Below are 25,484 nucleotides of genomic sequence, written 5' to 3'. Positions count from 1 at the left end.
AAGACAATATGCCAGCGCTCACAAGTCAAACACACGCTGCAGTGTGTCGAGTCAATCGAAGGGCAAAGTTCAAGTTGTAGCAACACACACACACACACTCAAAATTTGCACAATGCATACGATTTACATTACACTTGGCCGCAACTCGAAGAAGAGGAGGAGGAGGAGAAATCGGTTGAATATTATGGCAGCCAAAACTGGCATAAACAAAAGGTAAATGCCGCACACACACACACACACACACGGCTGCCGTTGGTGCAAGTTATAAATATGTAAATAAGCAGCAAAGTTGCCGGTAGTAAATGATGCAGTGTGAGACGAAAGCAGAGAGATGATGGCAAAAAGTTAACAATATGCTCGACATGCTTCGTGTGCAGTAAACGTACTAAAAGTTGACGGCAACTGGCAACTGCAACATTTTGTCTTGTTTGCACTTGCTGCAACAGTGTTGCATCACCTACAACACGATGTGTGGCAGCTGCTGCTGCTGCTGTTGCATTGTTGATCGCAGCTGCACATGCCAAATCAAATTATGTGCCTCACACACCAAAGAAAAAAAGTTCGCAACAGTTGCGTGGCAAGAAGAGGGAAACGCAACGACTTGTCGTCAGTCACAAAGCAATTGCATTGAAATTAATTAAAAGTCTGCCTGCTTCAGTCCTGCGCCGCACTCATCAGGACCTCATCCTCATTCTCATCGTTTGCTATGCCCTATTTCCCCTGTCTTCGTACTTTTCAGGCTGCGTTCTCATCGCGCTTAGCTGGATTTTGTTTTCCAGTTGGCACGCACAAAGACAAAGCCCTGAACACATGTCTGCCGTCAAAGCAAATTAGAGAGCGCTTAAGGACGCAGCTTCCCATTTCTCCCTCTTCCCCTTCCCCGTTCCCTTAAACTAGAATTCGAATTTATGTGGCTTTAAAATTCGACATCGACCATAGAAACGTTTCGTTCGCATAATTTTTCACTAGTTTCGTAACGGATTTTCTTCGAGGATTAGTGAGGGGGTCAGGGGGTTCTGCGGTTGCGTGTTCTATCTGCTTAATCTCGAATGCAAATACAAGACTCCAACACACACACACACACCAAAAAAAAGAGCAAATTGTATTTATTTATCGCTTATTTCGTTGCTTTGGCCAGCAGCAGCAAAAGCAGGAAAAAAGGACAAATATTTGGCCAATGCCACAGCGCCGCAAAGTATGCAAAACGGATCTGACTAACACCTTCACACGCACACACACACACACGAGTATGTTTCTATGTGTGTATTTGTGTAAGGGTCATGATGACAATTGCGCAAAAAGCATTTTACCAAACAGAAAACGAGCCAAGCAAAGTGGAAAACCAAAGGACAATAAATGTTGTAGACAAATCTTATCAACTACTCGTTTACTCTCTTTCTCTGTCTCTATCATTCGCTCTCTCTCTCTTGCTTTCTCTCTATCTTGTTGCTGTTGGCATTATCCTCTTTGTTACTGGTCCCTTTATAATTTCGCCTCTCCTGTCTCTCTCTCCTTATAACAATGCCCTCAGCTGTAGGCTCTTTGCCTGCTGCTTGTTTGCACCGGACATGCATCAGGGCTCAGTTATTCACTCATTCACTCGCACACACTCACTCACTCACTCACTCAGTCATTCAGTGATTCAGTCATTCACTCATTTGCTCATGCATTCATTTGCACATTTATGTGCGCCTCATCGTCTGTAGTGCTTCAGCTATACGCTGCCCAAATTTGACGCTGCATTATTTATTTAGACAAGATGTAACGAGTAAATATTGAACTGAGTTTAATGCTTAAAAAAAATAATATCTTTAAGAAACTTATACTTTTAAAAATATAGTTTAAAAAGAAGAGAAAACTCAACATTTACAACTAACTTCCTTCTGCATAACTTCTATGTCGAAAATTCTTTTGAATTTCATGATTCCTTTTCATTTTAATTAACATTTAATAAAACATATAGTTTAAGCAACTATTAAACTTAGAACTTGCAGTTGAATAAAATAAGTCTTAACTAAATTTATAGTTTACTTTTAGTTCTACATTTCTTTCATGAAATAAATGAAATTTCTATTCACAAAATTACCTTTTTCACTTGAATTTCAATTACCATTTAAATAAAGCAAGGCAAGTTTAAGAAAATGTTTTACAGATTAAACAACATTTAGAGATTAATGTCTTCCTTTAAGTTTACATAAATTCTAACTACGAAATTTCTGCTCTCATTTCTAGATAGTGTATTCAATACTTTAAAAATACAGTTTAATAAGAGCACAATGAAAAACATTTATTCGCATAAATTCTATATATAAAATTCTATTAAATTCCATGCTTAAATTTCTTCTCTTTTTTCCATTTTCAATTACAATATAATAATAAATTTAGATAGTGTATTTTACAGTCTGCTAACCCAACATTTTATAAGTTTTTTTCGTATTGTTGCTGTTGCGTCGCTTTTCGGATATTTACGCTCCATTGTTTGTCGCTCAGGCGGAAGCATAAAATTGTTTGCTAGATAAGAGAGAGACATATCATCGACTAAAATGCTTTTCCTGTCCCATCACATGCCTTTCCCTTTCCCGCTTTCCCGCTTTCCCGCTCTCCCCTCGCTTAGGCATCCAACTCGTTTGCTAGTTGGAAAAACAATGAATATTCCTTGATAGTTTGTTTTGTTTTTTCTTGTTTTTTTGTTTCTGTTGTTGTGTGGCATTTCTTTTTATTGCAACTGTAAAGTGTTGCCTATGAGCCGGCTTACTACATGCATATTTGTCATGTGTGGCTGCAACAAACAGTGGCACAATTAGAAGCAGTATTTTGCAGGCCAATCCACAGGCGATTGGCCATGAGGTGAGTGAACAGTTTTGGCCATGAAATCAAGTTCTATTTCAGTTTTACATAACTTTAAATATTCGTTCGCGCTGCTCTTTCTGTTGTTATCGAAGTTGTTGCTGTTGTAGCTTGGTTCGTGGCGACGCCGTCGTGTCTGGCAGCACGGCACTTTGAAATTTATGGTTCATTGAATGCGCATGAAAAACAGTCAGACATGCCTCGCAGACATCGCCGAAGAAGAAGGAGAACTGGACCGGGGGGAACTTTTCCCCAAAAATGGTAAAAACAAAAGAATCGAGTTTATTTCCAAGTGGCAGTGACATTTTTCGGGGAATTTCTTAACTTAACCGAAACAGCAAATGAAACTGAAATAACAAGAGCAACAAGAAATAATACGAATAGGAAATGCGCTGACGTTGCATAAACACAAATAATTTCACTGCCACTTGGCGCATATTGCACAAGGTGAACACAGAAAGTTCTGTCAACCAAAAAACAAGTACGAAAGCTACGGTCGAGTGTGCTCGACTGTGAGATACCGTTTGTGAATGAAATCAAAACAGTTCGGTATTATTTTTAAAATATACCGAATTATTATACCAAAAATACTGAAAAATATACCAAAAGTTATGTTTGGTATATTTAAAATATACCGAATTCGTATACCTAAATACTGAAAAATATTTGTTTAATACTGCATTGAAAAAATATACCATAGAGTACAAAAAATACTAAGACCCGTGTAAGCAGGTTTTTTCTTATATTTATCTGATGATAATGATTTTTATCTAATCGCAACCAAATTTACAGAAATCATAAATGCCGCAGTTTTTAAAGTATGTATCAAAAATCTTAAATCAAAAGCTTCATTCGTTTTTTATCGATTTGCAGAGGCGGAAGTGGGCGTGGTAAAAATTTGAAACAAACTTTATCTACATGCAAACATAGCAAGTGTCTTTGAAGAAACCCATATCGCTATCTCTTATAGTCTCTGAAATCTAGGTGTTAATATAGACGGACAGACAGGCAGACAGACATGGCTATCTTGTCTCGGCTGATGCTGATCAAGAATTAAATATACCTTTCCTGCAGTCACAAATTTAGAATACCCCTCCACTCCATAGGTAGCGGGTATAAAAAAGCGATTGCAATAAACAACAATAAGACAAACGGAAAACAGAGAAAACTGGAAAAGTGTCAGTAGAACACAGAACATAATATGGAGACATTTATCGTGCCTTGAATGAATAGATATGCTTGGTAAATTTCATTTAAAACAAGAAACGAAGGCAAATTTAAGACATTGCAGTCAAATTGCGCTTGAATTTGTTATTTGTGATTTGCTGAGCAGGAAAAAGAAAACACTTAAAGGCAGGCAATGAGCTTATGAAGCAGCTGCATCGATTTCAACCCTTTTTGTTGTGCTTCATAAGGCAAAAGACGAGAAGTCGCTGCAAAGTGCAGCCAACTAAATATATATTTTGTGATCTCTTTCGATATGAATAAATGACGCTAACGAACCGGCAACAAAAACAACATCCAAGGACAGCAAAATGTCCAGTTGTCAGTTGCCAAAATGGAAGATGGAAGCTGGAAGCTAACAGCTGGCAGAAGCAGAAGTAGAAGAAGAAGAAGCAGTTGTCAATTTTGAGCTAAAATGCTTTTCAGTTTTTGTGAGGGGGAGTGGAAGCAACTCTATTTCAGCTCAGCATTTGTTTATTTATTTATTTATTGTAGTATTTGTTATTCATTTATTTGCTTTCACTTTGCGCACTCATTGCGTGGGCTTCTCTCCTTCCTCCTCTCTCTCTCTTTCTATTTCTTTGGCAGCCATTTTGAAAGCGACGCCTCAGGTTGTGCCACAAAATGTGGAAGGGGAAAGGCAAAAACTGGGAACTGGAGTTGGAGTTGGAGCTGTCGCAGCTGCTGCGGCAATTAAATAAGGCAAACGTAAATAAATTTAATTATTTTTACAATTTACTGACGAGCCTCAGCAACAGAGCCAAAGCAAAAGTCAGCAAAGAAAAACAATCAACTTTTCTTCCAAGTTTTCCTCCTCACTTCTCGCACAGCCTTTGAGCGTTGTTTCTGTATTTGTGTGTGTGTTTGAGAGTCAGAAATGAGAAACTACCAATAAAATGAAATGTGATCGTATCTCTCAGGCAAAAGTCGCATGTGCAAACGCTGCCAGCTAATTGAATTTTGTGAAAAAAACACAAAAATTGAGAAACTCAATTGAAGGCGCCACAGGCAATCGAATGTGCGTGTGTGTGCGTGTGTGTGTGTTTATTCCGCTTTCGGCTAACTGAATCGCGGCTTATAGCCAGATCCACTAGCAAGTGTCAACGCGAAATTGTATTTATGAAAAGCAAACTCAGATCAAAGCCAAAAGCAATTCCATTTCAATAACCAAATCAAATTGAGTTTTGAGTTTAACGAAAAACATTAATTTAAAAAGCCATTTATGAAAAATGGATTAACTAATCATACCCCATTAAAGCAACGAGGCGAGGGTATCACGAAATGGCAATAAAACAAACCGCAATGTATAAATGCTATTTCATTTTGTATTTTTGCTCAACTTTTGCAGCTTTATTGCCAGCTCGAAGTCAGGCAAGTTTTTAAGTGGCCAACGCAACAACAACAACAATAGTAGCAGCAACAACAGCTCGAGACGAACAACAACAAGTGTATACAACATCAAAATTAATAAAGCGAAACTTTATTCGCAACTGCAAATCAAGTAACTAACTCGGTCAAAAGCATTATGGCCAAATTACTTTTTTATGAGTTCATTTCCTTTTTCAATACGCCAGGAGAGCAAAACAGAAACAAAACGGCCAAGAAACAAAAAAGCAAGTCGAGTGTGCTCGACTGTGTTATACCCGCAAAAGCCATATTTGGTATATTAATATACCGTCATATATAAAATTTATTATAGGTAGAAAATATACCAGATTGACAAGAATATATACTTTAATATACCAAAAAAAGTTGTGCGGTATTATTCTTAAAAATATATACCAAAAATACTGAAAAATGTCAGCACATATATTTGGTATATTAATATACTGTTAATATACTCAAAAAAATTCCATAGATGAAAAATATAACAGATTGCAAAGAATATATACTTTAATATACTAAAACTGTTATGCGGTATTATTCTTAAAAATGTATACCGAAAAAATACCAAAAAAAATGTCAACGCCTATATGTGGTATATTAATATACTGTCATATTCAAAATATTCCAAAGTTAGAAATTATACCATATTATAAACAAAAAATACTTAAATATACCGAATAAAATATTGGGTATTATTCTTAAAATATGTACCAAATTCATATATCGGAATACGACTGAAGATTACGAAAGGTTATTTTTGGTATATTGATATACCAACATATGTAATTAAAATATTCCATAAATATGCCAGATTGTCAATAATATACTTTCATATACCGAAAAATGCTATAATTTATTTACGGAAATACTGCTGCATTTATAATATACCACAAAGTACAAAATACATCAGCTTGTCAAGAATTTATAGCATTTATTGGGTCGGAAATGCCTCCTTCTGCTTGTTAAGCACATTTCCTGCAGGCACAAAGTCCATATACCCTTTTACCCTATAGCTAGCGGGTATAGAAAATTGTGTATATAAGAAAAACGAAGCGGCAAAAAATATGCGCCATTTTCTCGCAAATAAAAAGCCACTCACATCAATGAATCGACAAAAGTTGGAGAACGAATCCGTAACTGAGAACAACAAAAGTTGAGAGCTGCTAAGTCGATGAGTCGATGAGTTTTGGTCAGTTGAAAAGCTTTGGCCAGCAGCAGAACCAATACCAATACAAATACCAATACCAATACCAATACCAATAGCGATAGCAAATTGCGGTAGCCAGGCTGTCAAGTACCTGATGATGTTTAGCTAAGCTTTAGCAACGAAGGCAGCCAGCTCCCAATGATGAAATTACAACATTAGCAAACTAATCGCAACCACTTTAGATGCCAGCAACGTTTTTCTTTCTTTCATTCTGTGCGCAGGAGAATGGCGACGTGGGGCAATATAAATGTCTGGGCCACTGCACTGCAGACGAGGGGGAGCGGGGCACTGATGAATGGAAAAACAAACACAACACACCGAACACCGAGCACAGAACATGGTTGGGGTAAAGTTGTGTTTGTTTTCAGCGCAGCAATTGCGTAAAAGAGCCTCAAAATAAAGCAATTTCGAGAGGTAGACGCGCGATTCGATACGATGCGTTGCCCAGCTCTGCGAAATGGAATGAAATGAAATGAAATTCATCAATAAATTTCCGCAGGATCAATGCGAAGTCGATGCCATAAATAGCCCAACTTCGAGTAGACGCAGCTGCTGCTGTTGCTGCTGCTTTCGCTCATTGGGTGGATTTAGCTGCGGAAATTGTTTGTATAAAGTAAACATTGCAGCGGAAATGCCTTGTTTAATACGAGTCTACTGTAATGCTGTATGTTATACTATATGTTGTATCAGACATCTCACAGCAGCAGGCCAGTTGACGAATGGAAAAAGGAGCAGGAGAAGCAGAACTTCGTCGTGGCTCTTTTCAGATACAATTCACAATCGGCAATCGCTCAAATTCACGTTGCTGTTGCTAAAAGTTCAATGAATGTGCGCTCAACAGCTTTTGCTTTCGCTCTTCTTGTATATATTTGTATTGTGTATCTGTGTGTGTGTGTTTGTATTCTGTATTCTGTATCGAAGGCAGCAAAGCAGCACAAGTGCGACTCATGAGGCAGCGCGTAAAGTGCACTCGTGGGAATACGCCGCCAGCCAAGCATCGGCAACAACAGCAGCAACAGCAACATCAACAGCAACTACAACAGGAACAACAGCAAACAGGCAAACTGTAGACACCAAATCCCTAACCAAATTTGTACGTGTGTTTGCCTGGTCTATAGGTGTATTTGCCTCACGTAGCCTGGCATTAAACGCCGCAGCAATAAACGCAAAAAATGTGTAATCACTGCTCATCAATTGGTGGCAAGCGAACACACTGCAACAAAATCTGGATACAAAACAGGAAATTGTTAAAAGGCGTCGAACGAAAAAAGGGAATGCGAGCATTGAATAACAAAGCGAGTGAAGCAAAGTATGAAATATTTACTTCACAGATTGTAGGAAAATTGGTAATTAATATAGACATGTGTTTAATGAGCTGCATATCAGCTTAATTAATAATCAGCATAAATAATTATAGATAATTTTTATGCTTTAGGAATAAACAAGTAAAAAAGCTACAGTCGAGTGTACTCGACTGTGAGATACTAAAAATATACCAAAAACTATTTAACATATGTATGTTATATACAGTACACTATAGAGATATACAGTACAGTATAGACAGCGAAATTTCACAGATCGTCAGCCAAAGCAACTAATAATCAAGCAAACCCAATGTCAATACTTTAGTAAAGTAACGAGTATACAAAAGTAAAATGTATAAAAAATTGTTAATAGTAACAAAAAGTGTGCAAATATATAAAGTATATAAAATTATAAAAAGTGAAGATAAGTATTCTTACTTATTTAAAATATCAAGTATACGTAGGTAACGAAACAATTCAAAGTATCGAATTTATTGAAGAAGCGATAAATAAATAAATAAATTCGCTACTTTGAAATGTTTCGTTACAAAATTTAATTAGTTAATTACAAAAATTTGAATATTTATATGGTTATGCGTAAATTTGGCTAATTGTATGCATAATTTGCGAAAATGAATTTTAGTATTTTGTGCTCCTACAAATTGCGCAACAAATTTTCACTTTGTGACTTTGCTTTCATTTTAAGGACGCACTTTTGAAGCGTTTTTAATGCTCGTCTCGTCGTCGACAGGTCCTTTGGGCAAAGCTCTGATCAACAGGAGGCATTATGTTTAATTGACGCTCACCGTAAAGTTTGCTCTATAAACATTTTAACTAGGCCCATAAACTGTGTCTAATAGACGCCATCAAATCGTTTTCATGATTTATGGCTGCAACTCCCCTTTCTACTTTCTACTTTCTACTACTTATGTATTTTTTTACCATGTAGCATAAAAATGTAGTAAAATGAAAGGGAGACCGAGAAGAAAACATGCTCGTCCCGCATGGAGACATAAAGCGTTGCAGTAATTGAGGCAGGACATGTTGAGTTGACTGACTGTCGACTGCCTCAGAGGCTTTTGCTCAGCTTTTGCTTGTGCTCCCCTGTGACGCTTAATCAATACCCAAATCATATTGCAGAAGGCAACAGGGAAGCGGGACAACAATGGGGAGCAACAGAGCAATGCAATATAAATATTTGACGTGTGAGAACGTTTGGCTTTTATGGCTGTCCAAATGGATGAAGCAGCTCGAAGGCATGCCTAGAAAGAGAGGGGTAGATGTGAAGGAAAAGAGAGAGGAATACATATAGGAAGAAAGAGAGATATATATAGGAAAAGCGAGGGAAAGCTATTGAGGGAAAGTGAGTTGTTTAGCAGGCGACATAACAATTGCAGATTTAGTGAAATTGCTTTTACCCATACTGCCGCCTCTCTTGCCACACTGCCACGCCCACAACTTCTGACAAGAATGCGAGTGTGTGTGTTGAGTATGTGTGTGTGTTTGTGTTGTACGCTGTCATCGTGTCGTAATCAAATGGAACTTGACGCATAATAGCACAAATTGCGCTTTTATGTAGGCTGTCGAATTGCGCCCTGCCACATGCCACCTGCCAACTGTTCCTCCTTTCCCCTTTCCTCTCTCCCGCTTCGCCTTTGGGCTGCGGGCACTATTAAGTACTCTCGTGTGGAGCGCATCTGTCAAATGGTTAAACACTCGCCTCACTGTTCTCGACCATCTCGAAAGTCGGCAGGCAACGCCCACAAATTAGCGCCCCAGTTGAGCAGACGATTCCAAATTGAAAATGAAACGTGGCATGTGGCAAGTGGCAAGTGGGGAAGTGGCAAGTGGAGTGGAGCAAAGCATCGCATGCGGTTCATTGGTAATTCATTTATGCGCACATTTGCTACGGCAAATGTTTGCCTCCGCTTCCCTCTGCTCCTCATCCCTTCCCTTCCCTTCCCTTCGGTGCCGTCATCACAGCTGTTGGCAGTTGGTCTGCTGCTCCTTGCTGCAGGTGTTTGGCATAAGAAATGGCTGCCATCGATAGCTGCGCCGCATTACATGTAATTTATACTTTTTGGCAGCCACTTTGACCCCGCAATCGACAGTCCAGGCAGAGTCACCACGCACGACTTGACGTCATGATAATGTATCGAATTCATTTTCCACTTGTTTTGCTTGCCAGCACCCAGCACCCAGCACCTCCTCGCTTCCTCCCCTTCGTGGCCATCTATCTCTTGTACCTGGGGCCAGAGTTCAAGTCTCGACTTGGGCAACTTGTCTGCGCATTTCGTTCAAATTCTTTCAGTCAACGTTTTGTTTGGCAAATATCGCACAAAATGAAGAAACTGAAAAAAAGAGAGAGCGAGCAAGGAAAAAGAAAAACACAAAAAAAAACGAAAAAAGCGCTTTCGACACATTCCACATTCATACTCAATTACCTACGTGGCAATGCTTCGCTTGCTTCACTTGCCACACCGGATGCCGGGGCATGCCACGTGGCCAGCAGCGAAGTCGTAGGTCTTTTACTTTTGGGAATATTCTCTCAACTGTACCAAGTATTATTTCAGGCCATATCATTCAGCTGTGTCGATTATGATTGAAAATATCACTCAAATTTTCTTTCTCCTTGCAGTCACTATTTGTTTATTGACTTAACAATCGTGTTGTACAGGGTATCGCGTAGTTCATTTGCTTTGCACTCGAAGCAAATTGTGCAATTTTTGTTTTGTGCGCGCTTCTGTTTCTGTTTCTGTTTGAGTTTTGCCAGCCAACGTTCAATGACTTGGGCCAGGCCAAAAAGTTTGTTGCAAATATTTGACCATCGACCACGCGCAGGCAAGCACTCAACTTCACCTATCTCTCTCACTCTCTCACTCTCTTTATCTTCCTTCTCTTTCTGGTGTTGGCTTGTTGCCGAACGCGTTGGCACGTTTACTTTTCGCTATTCGCCGAATTTCATTCCAATGCATTTATTTATTTGACTTCTTTTTGCAAACTATCATTCTCTTCCCCCCTCTATCTCTCTCTCTGTTTGCTGTACAAATATGCATGATTTCTATGCTGCGATGTGTGTGTCCAACTTCAAAATATTAATATTAAAATTGCTTTTATTGAGCGTGGAAACAAACTCGTAAATTCAACTTTGTATAATTTGCAAACGTCCGAAAAAGAATCGCACAATATATAGACGAATAGAATTTTTCGTCTATTTGCCGATTGCCAAAGTCAATAAATAATATTTAGTTTTGCCAGTTCACTAAATCAATCATAATCAATATTGCAATTTAAATGGCGAAAAAATTGCAAAAATACATTGCAAAAAGACCGCTAATAGCCTTTTTCAATTGATTAAAGCCAACAATTGATTGTTTATGACACGCGAACGTGGCATATTCACATTTTCACTGCCCAGCAGCATCAGCGTCAGATGGAAAGCGTTTCCAATCGATTAAAGTTAACAATGAAACTATTATTTCAACAATAAATACAAGTGCATAAGCACTAATATAATTCATTGCAAATAAGAATTTGTTTTAATTATTGTTTTATTGAAAATAACATTTATTTTTAGATAAGAAAAATATAATCATGCAGAATTAGCTATAGGGAAAGTGGTTTTGTTTCAAATTAATTATAAAACGTAACTAATACAATGCAAAACCCCCTGGGTAATTTAAAATTATTTTCATAACATAATATAGATAAAAAAATATAAAATAATTAGTAAATAAGCTACATCGACCCATTTTTATTAAAACTATACCGAAAAATATACTAAAATGTATCGAATTTTGGCCAATTTGGTATATCAAAATATATCAAAATGTCAGCCAAAGCAAATAAGACTTGTTTACCGCAGAACAGTATTTCTTATATATAAAAATATACTAAAAAATACTGAAATATACCAAAGTCTTTATTTGGTATATTTATAAAAAAAAATACATTCAGACAATGCGGTATTATTCTAAGAATATACCAAATTGAATTACCAAAAACTACTATATATGAGAAGCCTTATAAGGTAAATCGATATAGTATATCATTCAAAATATACCATAGAGTACAAAATATACCAGAATGTTAACCAAAGCTGTTTGTCAGAGAAAAGTATTTTCGAAATAACTTAAATTCTTAAATAAGAATGAAAATAAAAAACGATAAAGATTAGATCTAAGCTCCTAATTGATTAAGCTCAGCTCATTCTTATCAAACTTTAGTTAAGTGCAGAGCATTCGAGTGTCAATTATTTTAGAATAACTACGATTCCAATTTTTCGATTTTTAAGTTGTGTTTTTCTTTTTGTGTGTTGCCATAAAACACATAAATTCACTCAGTGAATCGTTGATATATTGACCGGCGGTTTGATTGATTGATGGATGATTGAATCGGGGTTGGTTGCATTGGGACCGCGATTGGGACCGTGATTAGTTGCGTTTGCATTAAAAGTGATGGACGCGCTAATTAAATTGGCATTCGTCCTGCCTGTGGCCAATTGTGTTTGTTGTATTGAATGAGCTCAGCTGTGGACTGTGGACCCGACCAAAAACACACACCTGGCCTGAACAAATAGCAGGCTGGCTGGATGGCTGGTTGGCTGGATGTATGAGCAGACCCAGAGGGCACACTGACACACCTTTGCACTTGTAAACAATTTGTGCCAAATATATTTAGTGTATTGTTTGTAATTGAATTGCGAGTGTTGCCTGTCGGACGTCGCAGTCTCTGTCGCAGTCGACCGAGAAAACAACTAAAAAATAACTGAAGTAAATAAATAAAATTGTCGACACTGAACGGAAGTTGCTGGCAATGTTGTCAATGTTTCTGTTCTGTTTACTTTTTTGTTTTCTCTCGTGTTATTTTCATTGCTGCTGTTGTTGTTGTAGCGCTTTAATTATTTTTCACGCCCACCTGACACTCCCACGACAACGAACAGGAAATTGTGTAGTGTCACATTCGGCAGTCCCTTTTCGTTTCGTTTCGTTTCGTTTGGGTATCATTTTTGCTTTGGCTCGTTTTATTTTAATTGAATTTTGAAATATGCGCTGCACATTTTTTCACAGTTCGCAACGCTGTAAATGCAATTAATTCAAGCATTTTTTGAATTGTTCCATTGACCCACACACACACACACACTCTGTTTCTCTCTCTCCTTTTGTCTTTCACTCTGCTGTAGCTGCTATAAATTCACAGCACTTGAAACATAAATCAAATACATTAAGAACGAGTCACAAATAGTTTATTGTTAATTAAATCTCTCTCTGTCTCTCTCTTTCTCTTTCGTTTCGTGTTTGCTACATTTACATTTCAGTTCGTGTCGTGACAAGATTTAGCCAAGCAACCGCCTTAATTGTGTCGAGTTCATTATTAATCTGTATTTACTTTTAATCCTTAATCCTTGTACAATTTTGCAAGTGACAAATGCTTCATTAAAGTAAACATTTTTATTGATATGCTCGCAGGGCAATTGTAGAACTTTTTTGTAACCCGTTTTTCTTTCGACACATGTCAAATAGGATTCAAGTTCTGAACATTTCACATGCACATTCCCATTCAGCCTAGGGCCAATTAGTCGTATACTCAATTTCGTTTCAATTTACGTTACTGTGAATGAAATTGCTAGTAAAAGATTTTGGCAAATTTACACAAAGTTTTTAATTGCTTTTGTCGTTTGAATAAGTAAAGCAAAATTCATTTTTAAATTCGCAATAAAGTTTTCCTAAATCGATATGGTAAAATCACCTTAAAGCATATTAAACTAAGGGAATTAATATTTTTTTTTATTCAAAATCATTCTGTTTCGTAGCCAAATTTGCAACTGCAACTTTAGCTTTGTCGGATTGCTGCGCAATTGGCTCATAAATAATGTAGACAAGAGAAAACTCTGCAGCAAGTTTAAAGTGCAAGTTCATCAGTTTCGCTTTGCTAACTGTCTGCTGCTGTATGTTTTGGACTATGCAAGTTGCAATTTGATATGACGTACGTATGTTTCGTGCTACTACTGTTCACTGAGAGTTTCAGTTGTTGGCCCATGGGGCGTATACGGTATATTATTTCATTTAATGGAATATGGCAGAGCAGAAGTTTTGCGGTAACTTTTGTGCGTCCCCATTCGACGTCGACGGCGACCACAGCAAAAGTTTTGTGTGTGCAAACTAATTGTTAATTGAAACAAAAACGCCGCCCATTCTCATCACGCTGCAATTGAAGGACAAAAAGAAGAAGAAAAAAACAAAAAAAGGGGGCAGGACTCGGTTGAAAGGCAAAAGCATTTGCCGGCAAACAAATGCCAACAATTAACTGTGGCAACAATAAAAGCGAAACTGAGCGAAGGCCGAGCGCAGTCCATAAATAAGTATGAATACAAAGTGAATAGGAGGAATGAGTACTTACCGCTCATCACAAACGCAACGAGGAGCAGCAGCCACGCCACGCAGCTGCTGGTGGTGGCCAGATGAAGTGGCATCGCGTCGACAGGAACAACAACCGGAAATGCAGTAAGCCTTGGTCCTGGACCTGGACGAGGACGAAGCGCGCTCACCGTTGAAGGCGAGTTCGAAGCGAGTTCCTTTGTCTCTCTGTCTGCCTGGCTATCTGTCTGTCTGTCTTTCGGCTGGTTTGTTTGACTATTTCGTCGCTGGCAGCAATAACCAAGTTAGCAGCGTCATCATCAACATCAGCAGCAGCAGCTGCAACAACGTCATTATCGGCGTTGTCTATTAACTTGGCCAATTGCCAGATGCCCAATGGCAAGGGGGCACAACTCTGTTTTGGCCCAGGGGCAACTTCGTTCACTGTTTGCCTTTTCTATTGCCCGCTTTGCTTGGAAGCCTGCTGCTGTTGTATGTTTTATGCGCGACGCTTGTACACGCTACGTGGCTGCAAAGAAATAGAGCAGAAACAAAGTCTGATGAGAGACAGAGAAGGAGAGGAAAGTAAAACAGTTGAGTTCTGTTAGTGGACTGACACGAAAGTTATTGCAGTGACAAAGCAGCCCAGTAAAATGGAAGCAGCCAGCAGCAAAGTCAACTGCACTCATTGGCACGCCTCGGCCACGCTTCCTGTGAAATTTGTGAAACGGACAAGTATAAAAGCTTCGCAAGAGTGTGCTCGACTGTAATATACTCGCTACTCATATGAAATAGAAGCAAAGCAGTTTTTAAGATATACTAAATTAATATAATGAACAAATATTAAAATATACCAAATGCAATATTAATATATAGATGAAGTACTACATTCAAATCATATCGTAGAGTATGCTCGGCTGTGCTCTACCCGCAAAATATACTAAAAATACTACAACATACCGAAAGCTTTATTATATTATTATATCGACCTTAAGCAAAACCAAAGCAGTACTGTACAATACCTAAATTGTACCAAATAGTTATAATAAAAAATACTATGATATACCGAATGCTATATTTGGTATATTGATATAGTACCACACTCAAAATATACGATACCATATACTGTATACCAGCTTGTCAGCCTCCTTCTCCCTCTTACATACATTTTCTGGAGACACAAAAATACTAAATATACTGAATGCATTTGGTATATCAATATAGTACTAAATTTAAAATATACCATGCCATATACCAGATTGTCATCCTATTTCTGCCTGCTACATACATTTTCTGGGAGCATGAAAATACTAAAATATACCAACTGTTATATTTGGTATATCAATATAGTACTACATTCAAAATATACCATACTACATACTAAATTGTTATCCTTATTTTGCCTGTTACATACTTTTGATGGAGACACAAAGTTAGAATACCCTTCTACCTTATGGGTAGCCGGGTATAAAAGCGTTTCGACAGCGAGAGCGGATAGAAGCGGAAATGAGAGCAAAACGATAATGGCGCACGCCGCCTGCATAATGATGTCCAAAAATACTAAAGCTTGCTATTTATTTTTCTATTACACAATTTTCGTCAATTGAATTTGTAGTTCTACCTACTCACGTTGCTCTCTAAGAGGGCGTAATTAATGAAATTGCCAGCGCCCGCAAAGCGCATTTTATGCTTGTAATGTGCAATGTGGGATGATCGATGCTGCGGCATTAATGTCATAATAATGAGGCGTCATTGCGCATACGCCATGTGCACACACACACACGCACACGCACACATTGCTCGAAAATACATATTTCGATTTTATTTTATACATTCGCATTTATCTAGTGAATTTCTCGCTGCCACTGAACTGCCATTATTTCCCGCTTTGGGTGTGGGCATAATTCTAATGCATAGATATTATGTGCTGGCGTCTGTTCATGCAAATTACACAGCTCCTCTTCCCCCCTACACAATGTTCCTTGCCTTGCGCTGTACTTATTGTTAGGAAACGGAAACGGCCCCCAAAAAAAACGGCATTTTATTATTGTTAGCAATTGGTTTTTCTATGAGTGTGTGTGTGTGTGTGAGGGGGGAGTGTCTGTGTGTGTGCACATGTGTGCTCGCCTATTTCTATTTCTGTGGGCCAGACTTCAGACTTCGGAAAGCAATTTGCCACGCACTGCCAGTGAAGTTGAACGCGCTGGAACATTTCTAATTTTCAGCTACGAAAAATTTATACTATAAAAAGCGGCATCCACCCGAGGCACAAATCGCACAAAAAAAAGAGAGCCAACGAAAAAAAAATTTACATAAAACTCAACTCGTATGCATGTAATTTGTAGCAGAAAAAGATTTGCTTTTACTTTTGCATTGTGTCGCCTTTGTTGTTCACTTTATGCGCGCTCTTTAATAATCAAAAAATACTTTGCACCATCATAAATTGATTTTTATTTGCAACTAGTCAACTGTGTGATCATAAAAATGTGCACTCGCTTTTTATTTCACACAAGTATAATTAATTTTTACAATTAGCTAAAGTGCTGCCTCATAAATGTGTGAGCATGGAAGCCTTTCAATTATTTGATTAACAGCATTGTAAAGTAAATTATAAATTGTAAGTCGAGTGCAAATCCCCAACTGCAAGCCAAGGATCATTAAGCAAAATATATTCTACAATAAAAATTACATGGCAACAATTGATTTTGCAAAGAATTAATAAATATAATGGATGGCAGCGCGAGCAGCGAGCTCATGACATGGAAATTAACAGATTAACGCGTTGTTTAATCACAAGTGACAGCACTCGACAGCTGTTGATACCGAGGCATGCCAAAGGTCGCTGTCGTTGTTGTTGTCGTTGTTGTTGCCAATATACGCTGCGTATACTTAATCCATCAGGAGTTTAAAGTGCATTTGCTCTACGGCGTTGGCGTTTAGCATTTAACTGCTTTGTTGTCTGCCATTTTTTTTTTATTTTGGTTTTTTGTGTTGTGCTGCTGGCTTTGTTGTTATTGCTCTTTGGTAATTACTCAAAAGCAGGCGAGCAAACAACAGCAACGAGTAGAGTGGAGTGGAGTGGAGAGGAAAAGCAACAAAATTTATATAACATTATAAAGCAATTTGCAGTAAATCACTGAAAGCGGGCGCGCGTGTTTATAAATCACAAAGCAGCTCGGCTATTCCCAACTCGTGCGGATTCGCAGCAGTCTCTATATCAGAGCTCCCTCTTCTCTGTTCTCTGTTTGCTCGCTTTGACAAACACGCTGTTGGCAAACCAAAAATCGAAATGAATAATTAATATGTCGCGCCTGCAGACGCCCCGAAAAAAAGACAGACGCAGACACAGGCTCCACATGCACGGAAAAAATCATAAGAAAATGTTGCAAAGAACTGGCAATTTGCTGGGTTTTCAGTAATGTAAACAAAACAGCGCCGCCCCGCAGTCAAAAAAAGAAGAGAAGACGAGAAAAAAACGCAGACCGAAACAAGCAAAAACAAAGCCTCATGTGAGGCCCAACGGCGACTTAGCCAAAGCAAAACCACAAGAGTCAGCGTCAGATTCAGAAGTTCAGAGAGCACACAACACAACACAACCAAAAAAAAAAAAAAGGCACGACGCGACGACAAGATTGACAAATTTGCCACAACGGCAGCCAAATGAAATGCTGTGGCAACAACAGCGACAACAACCACAACAACAACAACCGAGATGGAGGCTGAATGAATTTTTCATTTATGACAATGTTTACGTAATTTGACAGCCAAAACAATTTTCGTACTCTATTTTCTGCGCTTGCTGTGCGCCGATCTTCCGCATACGGAAAATGGACTCTCATTTATTTGTTTCAATAGGACAGCCACAGCTTGGCCTTTGCCAATCAAGTCAAGTTGCCTTTTGTAATCAAATCGGGTGTGTGGATGTGGTGCTTGCTTTAAGCCCTTTTAAATGGCCAACGATTTGCGTGAATGCCGTGACATAAAAGTGCAATCTATAGTCCATTTAGTGGGCACAGGATTAGCAAGCAGACTTCAACTCGAAAAGAGAGCAAGAGAAAAGAGAAGCAATCACAAGGTGAGCTTGTATTATGAGAATGAATGGTCTACACTTGGAACATTGCAGAGAAGATAAAAGTTTGTTCAAGCTATTACAACTCAAAACTTTAAAAGGTCAACTGAACTTGTGATTGATTCGGCAAGCAAATTGATTGATTTGCTTACAATGAAATCCAATTCTTGGCCTTGCCATTTCCGCTTTTGTTTCTGCTCAAATGAAAGTGCCAAAGCTGACACTATTTAGCAGGCAAAACTCTTGGCTTAGCTGCAAATGCAAATTGTATTATCTAGTCTTAACCTTGAGCTGCTCGTTTACTTGGCATTCATCAAACTAGAAACATTTTCGAGGGGGGGGTGTGAGCTTTGGCCTTTGGCGATTTCCCTTTTCGGTTTTCGTTTTCTGTTTTCCGTTTTGCATGTGGCCGCAAAAGTTTTGTGGCATCCTTCGTCAAAGTTTATGTTAATTTGGTCAAATTAGGCGCAACTCGTAATTGAAATCCAAGCTAGTACAATAACCATGACGATGACGATGATCTGCCTGACCTTGACATCGAATCATTAGTCAAACCATTGCAACCAAATGACAAATAAAACAAAAATTATATAGAAATGGGAAGGAGAGAGTGGGGCGAATTATTGTTTAGCACAATTTGGTGCTGGTTTGTTTGGAGCCTGGCGCTTCACGGCATATTAAACCGAATGAATAAATTACAATTGCAAATAGGCAATTTCCTACACTTCCTTCCTTTTGACATTTCACTGTGCAGCAACAGCAACAACAGCAGCAACAGCAACCGCAAATGGGGCGTGGCCAACGAGTCAGGCAGTTGACTGTTTTGGTTGGCCGGTTGGTCGATTTCTTGTTGTCAACTGAGAGTTGGTTTTGTTGGTCTAAATAACGTCTAATTTGCAATTTTGTTTAATTGTTTGTGGCTTTGGATTTTGACATAATTTGAATGCTCGCAATTGTTGTTGCTGCTGTTTGTTATAACCAGGCCACGCCCTTGCCAAATCAGCGCCTCAGTGATTCAGCTTTTGCTTTTGCGTGTATCACAATCGTAACTGAGACTTGTTGTTGTTGTTTTAGTTGTTTTTGGCTTGTGTTATTTGTGGTTTTAGTTTGGGTCAACATCAATGAACGCTGGCACGCACAGCACACGCTGGGTTTTCTCTTTCATTTAGTGGTTTCCGCTCGAGCGACGTCATCTGACTTCATTCCACCCTCTGCTTCAGTCGATACTCTTGCTTGTTGTTGGCTCGTGCCTTGCCTAAATTATAATAAAAGGTTTCATTTGCGAGTCCAGTCCAAATATGCGCGCAACTTTGCTTTGCCTTTGCTTTGAGCAATTAAATGAATGCCAATGGGTAGACAAAAAAGTCTGACCCACAATCAATTGCTATATTAGAGGAGGGAGAAAGGAAACTAAAGTCTGTCTCTCTCCGTCTGACATTTGCTGCACACACAATAGTCGAGAAGTGAACTCTTTGCTGTTGCGCTGAAAAGTATGCTATGACTTTTTACCAGCTCTAAAAGCCACTCAAGCAAAACTTCAATGATATTGTCGTTGCCTCCCCCCCCCCCGCGCAATGTCTTCACCCAGCTGCTGCTGCTGCTTCTGCTTCTATTACTGCTTCGGGCACTCCACAAATTAGCTGTGCGATTGCCTTGCACTTAGTACACTTCGTTTTCTGTCTGTATACTTTTCAAAATTGGCTTTCACACGCCATTAGCATTTAATTGCAACTGTGCCATTGCCACTGCCACTGCCACTGCCACACTCATTGCCGTCTGTTGCAGCCAGGCTGTAGCTAGCCATTGACACGGCTGGTTGCGCCGCCTACTCTTTCTCCTTTCCTCCCTCTTTCTATCTGCCTCTGGCCGTGTTAACAAGCGCATTTGCCTAAAACTGCGTACACAACGCAAATTGAACAAAAGGCATTGAACAGAGCAGAAGCAGAAGCACCAACAGAAGCATTGTCATTTGCGAAATCAAATATTATTCTTATTGCCAACCATTTACGAGAGCTGAGTTCTTGGCGCGTGCCATTCGAACCATGGCCGATAAGCGGCAATTTAACTAGAATTACCAATTTAATTTGCGCTCAGCTTTTGATGGTGGGTGCATTTCGTGCACAAATACCCAAATGCAAGTTCAGCGCCCCGAAAATAAGCTCAACATCTGCATATAAACGAGTTAAAGTATTTGTTCGCCCACACGTCAACAAACTTTTTCGGGGGCGACACAAATAATACGCACAAGATTCCACATTCAATGACAGCCAAGAGGGTCGATTGAGAAGTAAGTGAGATGAAGGTAAATAGAGATCGTATTTTGAAGAGTTTCTTAAAATATGAGAAACTGTAAATCGAAATTTATTTCTTTTAAAATTTAATTGATAACAAACGGCGCCAATCAATTTCCACACAAATGTGTAGCATACTTTTCAGCAGAAAGAGTAAAGCACATTTTTGATTATGATATTTTATAAAATATTTATGTTGCAAGTTATAAAATTAGAAAGTCTCTGTGATCTAACATATATACAGATACCTAATTTAAAAGTGAAAGGCAGAGAAATTTACCTATAAAAGCACACTTTTGGAACTCATAAGTAAATATATTCCTTCCTTAAAGCTGAGATATTTTTATAATAAAATATGCTTGAATTGTATAACGAACGACTTCATCTATTTTTAAATCTGTCAATATAATATGTTCTACTGAATTTAAGTGTTTTAACATACTCAAATAGGTAGAAGTAAAATTTAACAGCCAACTTTGTTTTACTTAAAATTGTAGCATACTTATCGGCGTCAAGAATAAATCACATTTGCCACTTCGATATTCTTATAATAAAATATGATTAAATTGAATAACGACAGAGTTTGAATGCATTTTGTAATATATAACTAAATTAATATCCACCAAAGATAATACCTTAAACATAATGATAGATATTTCAATCTACTAAAAATTCTCCTTTACTGCACTCTAACTCCTTAGACAACCCTCGCAAATGTCTTCATATATGTGCGAACATCCATTTAAACTATATGTAGGAGTATTTTAGCGATTGAATTGAATTCAAGGCTCCCTGCTTTGCTCTCCCCACACAACCACTTCACAATTGAAAATCGTCTGCGTGGCAAAAAGAATAAAAAATAAGGAAAAAAATGCTTCTACTGAGCATCAAAATCAAATTCAAACGGTGGAGACTGAGACTTTGAATCGGTATAAGGAATATACGTACGTATACGAATAGGAATAGAAATCGCAATCGAAGCGGCATTTTTAGTGATTGTTAGATGACGAGGATGCCTCAACATCTTCAGCAAAAGCAAAAGCAGCATTCGAATGGCAATCCCCAACGCTTGTTGCCATTGATGTTTTGTTGTGCACTCGAGTGTGTTTTCTTTGGTAATGGAATTTATTAATATTTCATTGTGTGCGAAAATGGGTCGCGGCAGGGCGGCAAAATAGAGCGGGACGGGGAGAACTTTAAGAAAGAGAGAGAGAGCATGCGACAAGTGAATTTGTGGTTGCGGCCAGATGGAATGTGAGCAATTGCCAATGGCATCAACATTACTTCTAAGGCTTCGCTCTGACCAGTCACTTTTGTCTCAATTTCGATCAAAATTCGATTGGAGGCAGTGAATTGAAATTTCATTAAACTTTTATCCCTGCCTCAAATCAATTAGAGGCTAAGCAATTGACTTATAATATAATATTTACTTGCCAGCGCCACAGAATTTCCATTGAAATTCCTGGCAAATGCAAGCCATTTGAGTGTAATTAAATTACAATCGATAAACCGGCAAGTAAATTGTTAAATATCATTGAATTATTTGAACTATTAACTCCTGGCATCTGTCTCATAATGAATGTAATAAAGATTACGAAATTCACAATTATAGTTCATAAATGCAAAATGCATTAATGGCTCAACACTGAAGCTCATGAGTTAAAAGATTTCACACTCGATTTGTCTAATTGCAGAAATGTCAAGCATTCTTGCATGGCTGCTGCATTATTTCGATGGGTGTGTCAAGTTTTTGGCAAGCAGCAGGCACAAATTCTTGTTGACCAACAAAGCGCATAATACAAAACTTTTTGGCCAAGGCGAATCGTCCTCGCTTCCTCGCTCATAATCATTTCGAATTCCACAACAAACAGCAAAAATCAAATTTGAGAAGTTGTAAGAAATATCGTACACACGCCATGCACTGAACTAACTCTTGCAAAAACTCAACTCCCCCCCTGCCAGCCCCTTCTCAATCTGTGCAAAAGTTTACAGCCAGAATGGAATACGAATTTCTGGTGCAACGCACAAAAAAAAACACAGAACACAAGAAACGATGTGGCAACTGAATGTGCACAGAATGTGGGATGAAATGGCCAAAAGTGAAGAGCGAAAGAGAGATATGGAAAAACTCTTGTGTTGCTTAGGAGACCGCTCAAACCAACCCAACAACCGACCGACCGACCGACAGCCGCCGCCTCGAACAATATGAAAATAATAAAAACAGTTTCATAAATCAGAGAAAATGATAAAGCAAAAAAACAGAATAAGAGAAAAGAAAAGTCTGCATAAAACTCTGAACAAGACGCAAGTCGAACGTTGAAAAATGCAAGAAACGAAAAGAATGCTTTGCCTCTGCCACACCGAGTATTTGCATGTCCTCCTCCCCTATCTATTTGCTGTGGCATGCTTCAGTTGCGTTGCACTTCCTTGCACCTTGCCACAGAACTAAAATCGAAAGTTTCGACTGCTTTTGCTAAGACGGAAATCAACTGACAAACAAACACACGCACACAACAGGAAGTGCCTATACATTCAAGATCATTTTGCACACTGATGGAGAACCGGAGAGTCTTTAAGTTGAAGCTTATTGTACCCGCTAGCCATAAGGTAAAAGGGTATTGTAGCTTTGTGCCGACAGGAAATGTATGTGAAAGGCAGAAGGATGCATCTGCGACACTAATAGATAATAGATGATAGATAATAGTTAATATATAATAGATAATAGTTAATAGTTAATAGATAATATATAATAGATAATAGATGATAGATCATAGATAATATATAATAGATAATAGATAAAAGATAATAGATAATAGATACTAGATAATAGATAATAGATAATAGATAATAGATAATAGATAATAGATAATAGATAATATATAATATATAATATATAATAGATAATAGATAATAGATAATAGATAATAGATAATAGATAATAGATAATAGATAATAGATAATAGATAATAGATAATAGATAATAGATAATAGATAATAGATAATAGATAATAGATAATAGATAATAGATAATAGATAATAGATAATAGATAATAGATAATAGATAATAGATAATAGATAATCGGTCCTTTATGATATACTTGGAATGTACTGTATTTATTTATTATATATTTTTGGAGTATATTAATTTGGTATATCTCAGTCGAACACACTAGACCGTAGCTTTCTTACTTGTTAAAGCTGGTTGCAGCAAGGCTAGTTGCAACTCTCTAACATGTGTCGAATCATGTGCTGTCAATCAGCAACTTTTTCTCATACACAACTCCCCAACAATTCAGCGTCGACAGTTGGTCTGTCAATCGCATTATCATGTCCACTTTTTTTCGTGTTGTTGTGTTGTTGTTCTTGTTCTGCAGAGCCATATTCCACTCAACACTCGGAGTGTCGTGGCAATTTCGCGTCAGCAAACTGCAATCGTCTGTCGATCTATCATCGAGTCAAAGCGACGCTGTTTATTTATCTGCAAAACTGGTTCGTTGCTTCGATACATCGTTGCTTGATTGTTTGCCCGCTTCACTCGTTGGCTGACTGACTGGCTCCTGCTGCGCTGTGCAGATAGTGATTTGTTGTCCTGCCAACTGACTGTGCATACAAAATTACTCCACGAAGCGGCCAGTTAATGTGAAAAATGCGACGTAACTTTCATGCATAGATTTACTTGCCACTCTTCTCTGCGCTCTACGCTCTGCTATGCGGATTTGTTGTGCAGCCAATCGCATATGCCCCCAATTGATTTAGTTCCCCCATCGCACCAATGGGCGTGTCTCTAGCGAGCCAGAGACCAGAGGCAGCGAGTGAAGGCGGCGGCACTAACAAAACAAATCAACACAGGCGCTGGACTGACTGTAAGCCGACACAAAGCGGCTCAGCAATGCAATTAAGCCAACGCCTCTAGAATGTGATACCCTGTAGAACGACGTGGAGTCAAAAACGGGAGTCTAAGAGCAACAGTTGCAGAAATTAAAGAAAATTTATATGAAATAGTTGGGCTAAGCTATGTATTATAAGAATACTTTCCTGAAAATAGTTTTATCCATGATTTTATCTTCCTTTTATACAAATTCGAGTTCAATTTTAATGGAACTAAAAACGTTGCCAAAACATTTGAATATATTAAATGCCAATTTATGCAGATGATTATTTATTTAATTTTGTGGGACACAAATGATGAAATACACGCATTGTGAAATGACTTTTCGTTTTACGAGCATCCGTTTTATTTAACTTTTCGATCAATACAGACTGACTGCATAGGCTTAAATTAATATCATTCGAAAATCATTCATTCAAATCTCAAAGGAAATGAGAAAGCAATAAGTAACTTAAATTAAGAGAGTTGTAGGAATAGCCGAAAGAACGTTAAGTGAATACGTGTCTCATACCATAATTTTATTCATTCAATATCACCGTATTAGTATTAGTATTAGTATAGCTAAGATAAATATATGCTATAAACAATGAGAAATATACAAAATTTTGAAGTACAAATTTGTTTTTTCCCCATAAGTTTTCCGATTTATTTTAGATTAAAAACTCATCTTAAACATATTTCTTAACTTTCATTTTAGTAATGTTTCGCTATCGATTCTTTATAAGATAACTTGCATGCCATCACTTGCAATTCACTACTTGTATCTTGTTGCTGTTGCTGAGCAACCACAAAGTCAAGTTTAGTGCCTAGTGGCTAACCTATAGTCAAATATTTGCCGAACGCTCTAAAGGCAATCAGCAGCAGAAGTCAGTGCAACAATTGCGAGATTTGCTACAGCGAGCTTTGGCTTT

The 25,484-nt window shown here is 38.1% G+C and overlaps 1 protein-coding gene across 5 annotated transcripts in view; it reads right to left on the bottom strand.

Annotated features, from left to right (window-relative positions):
- LOC133845971 (kin of IRRE-like protein 2) overlaps positions 1-25,484 on the bottom strand; it is a 151,351-nt gene that overhangs the window by 99,161 nt on the left and 26,706 nt on the right. For all 5 annotated transcript variants that reach the window (XM_062280665.1, XM_062280666.1, XM_062280667.1 and 2 more), the window contains exon 2: positions 14,368-14,853. In XM_062280665.1, coding sequence (XP_062136649.1) covers positions 14,368-14,440 — 73 coding nt within the window. In that variant the 5' untranslated portion in view covers positions 14,441-14,853. The remainder of the gene's footprint in view (positions 1-14,367; positions 14,854-25,484) is intronic.

This window comes from Drosophila sulfurigaster, chromosome 3 (genome assembly GCF_023558435.1).
Source record: "Drosophila sulfurigaster albostrigata strain 15112-1811.04 chromosome 3, ASM2355843v2, whole genome shotgun sequence".
Lineage (NCBI taxonomy): Eukaryota > Metazoa > Arthropoda > Insecta > Diptera > Drosophilidae > Drosophila > Drosophila sulfurigaster.
Note: the sequence above shows the minus strand (reverse complement) of the source record. Positions and strands in the feature narration are given on the sequence as shown.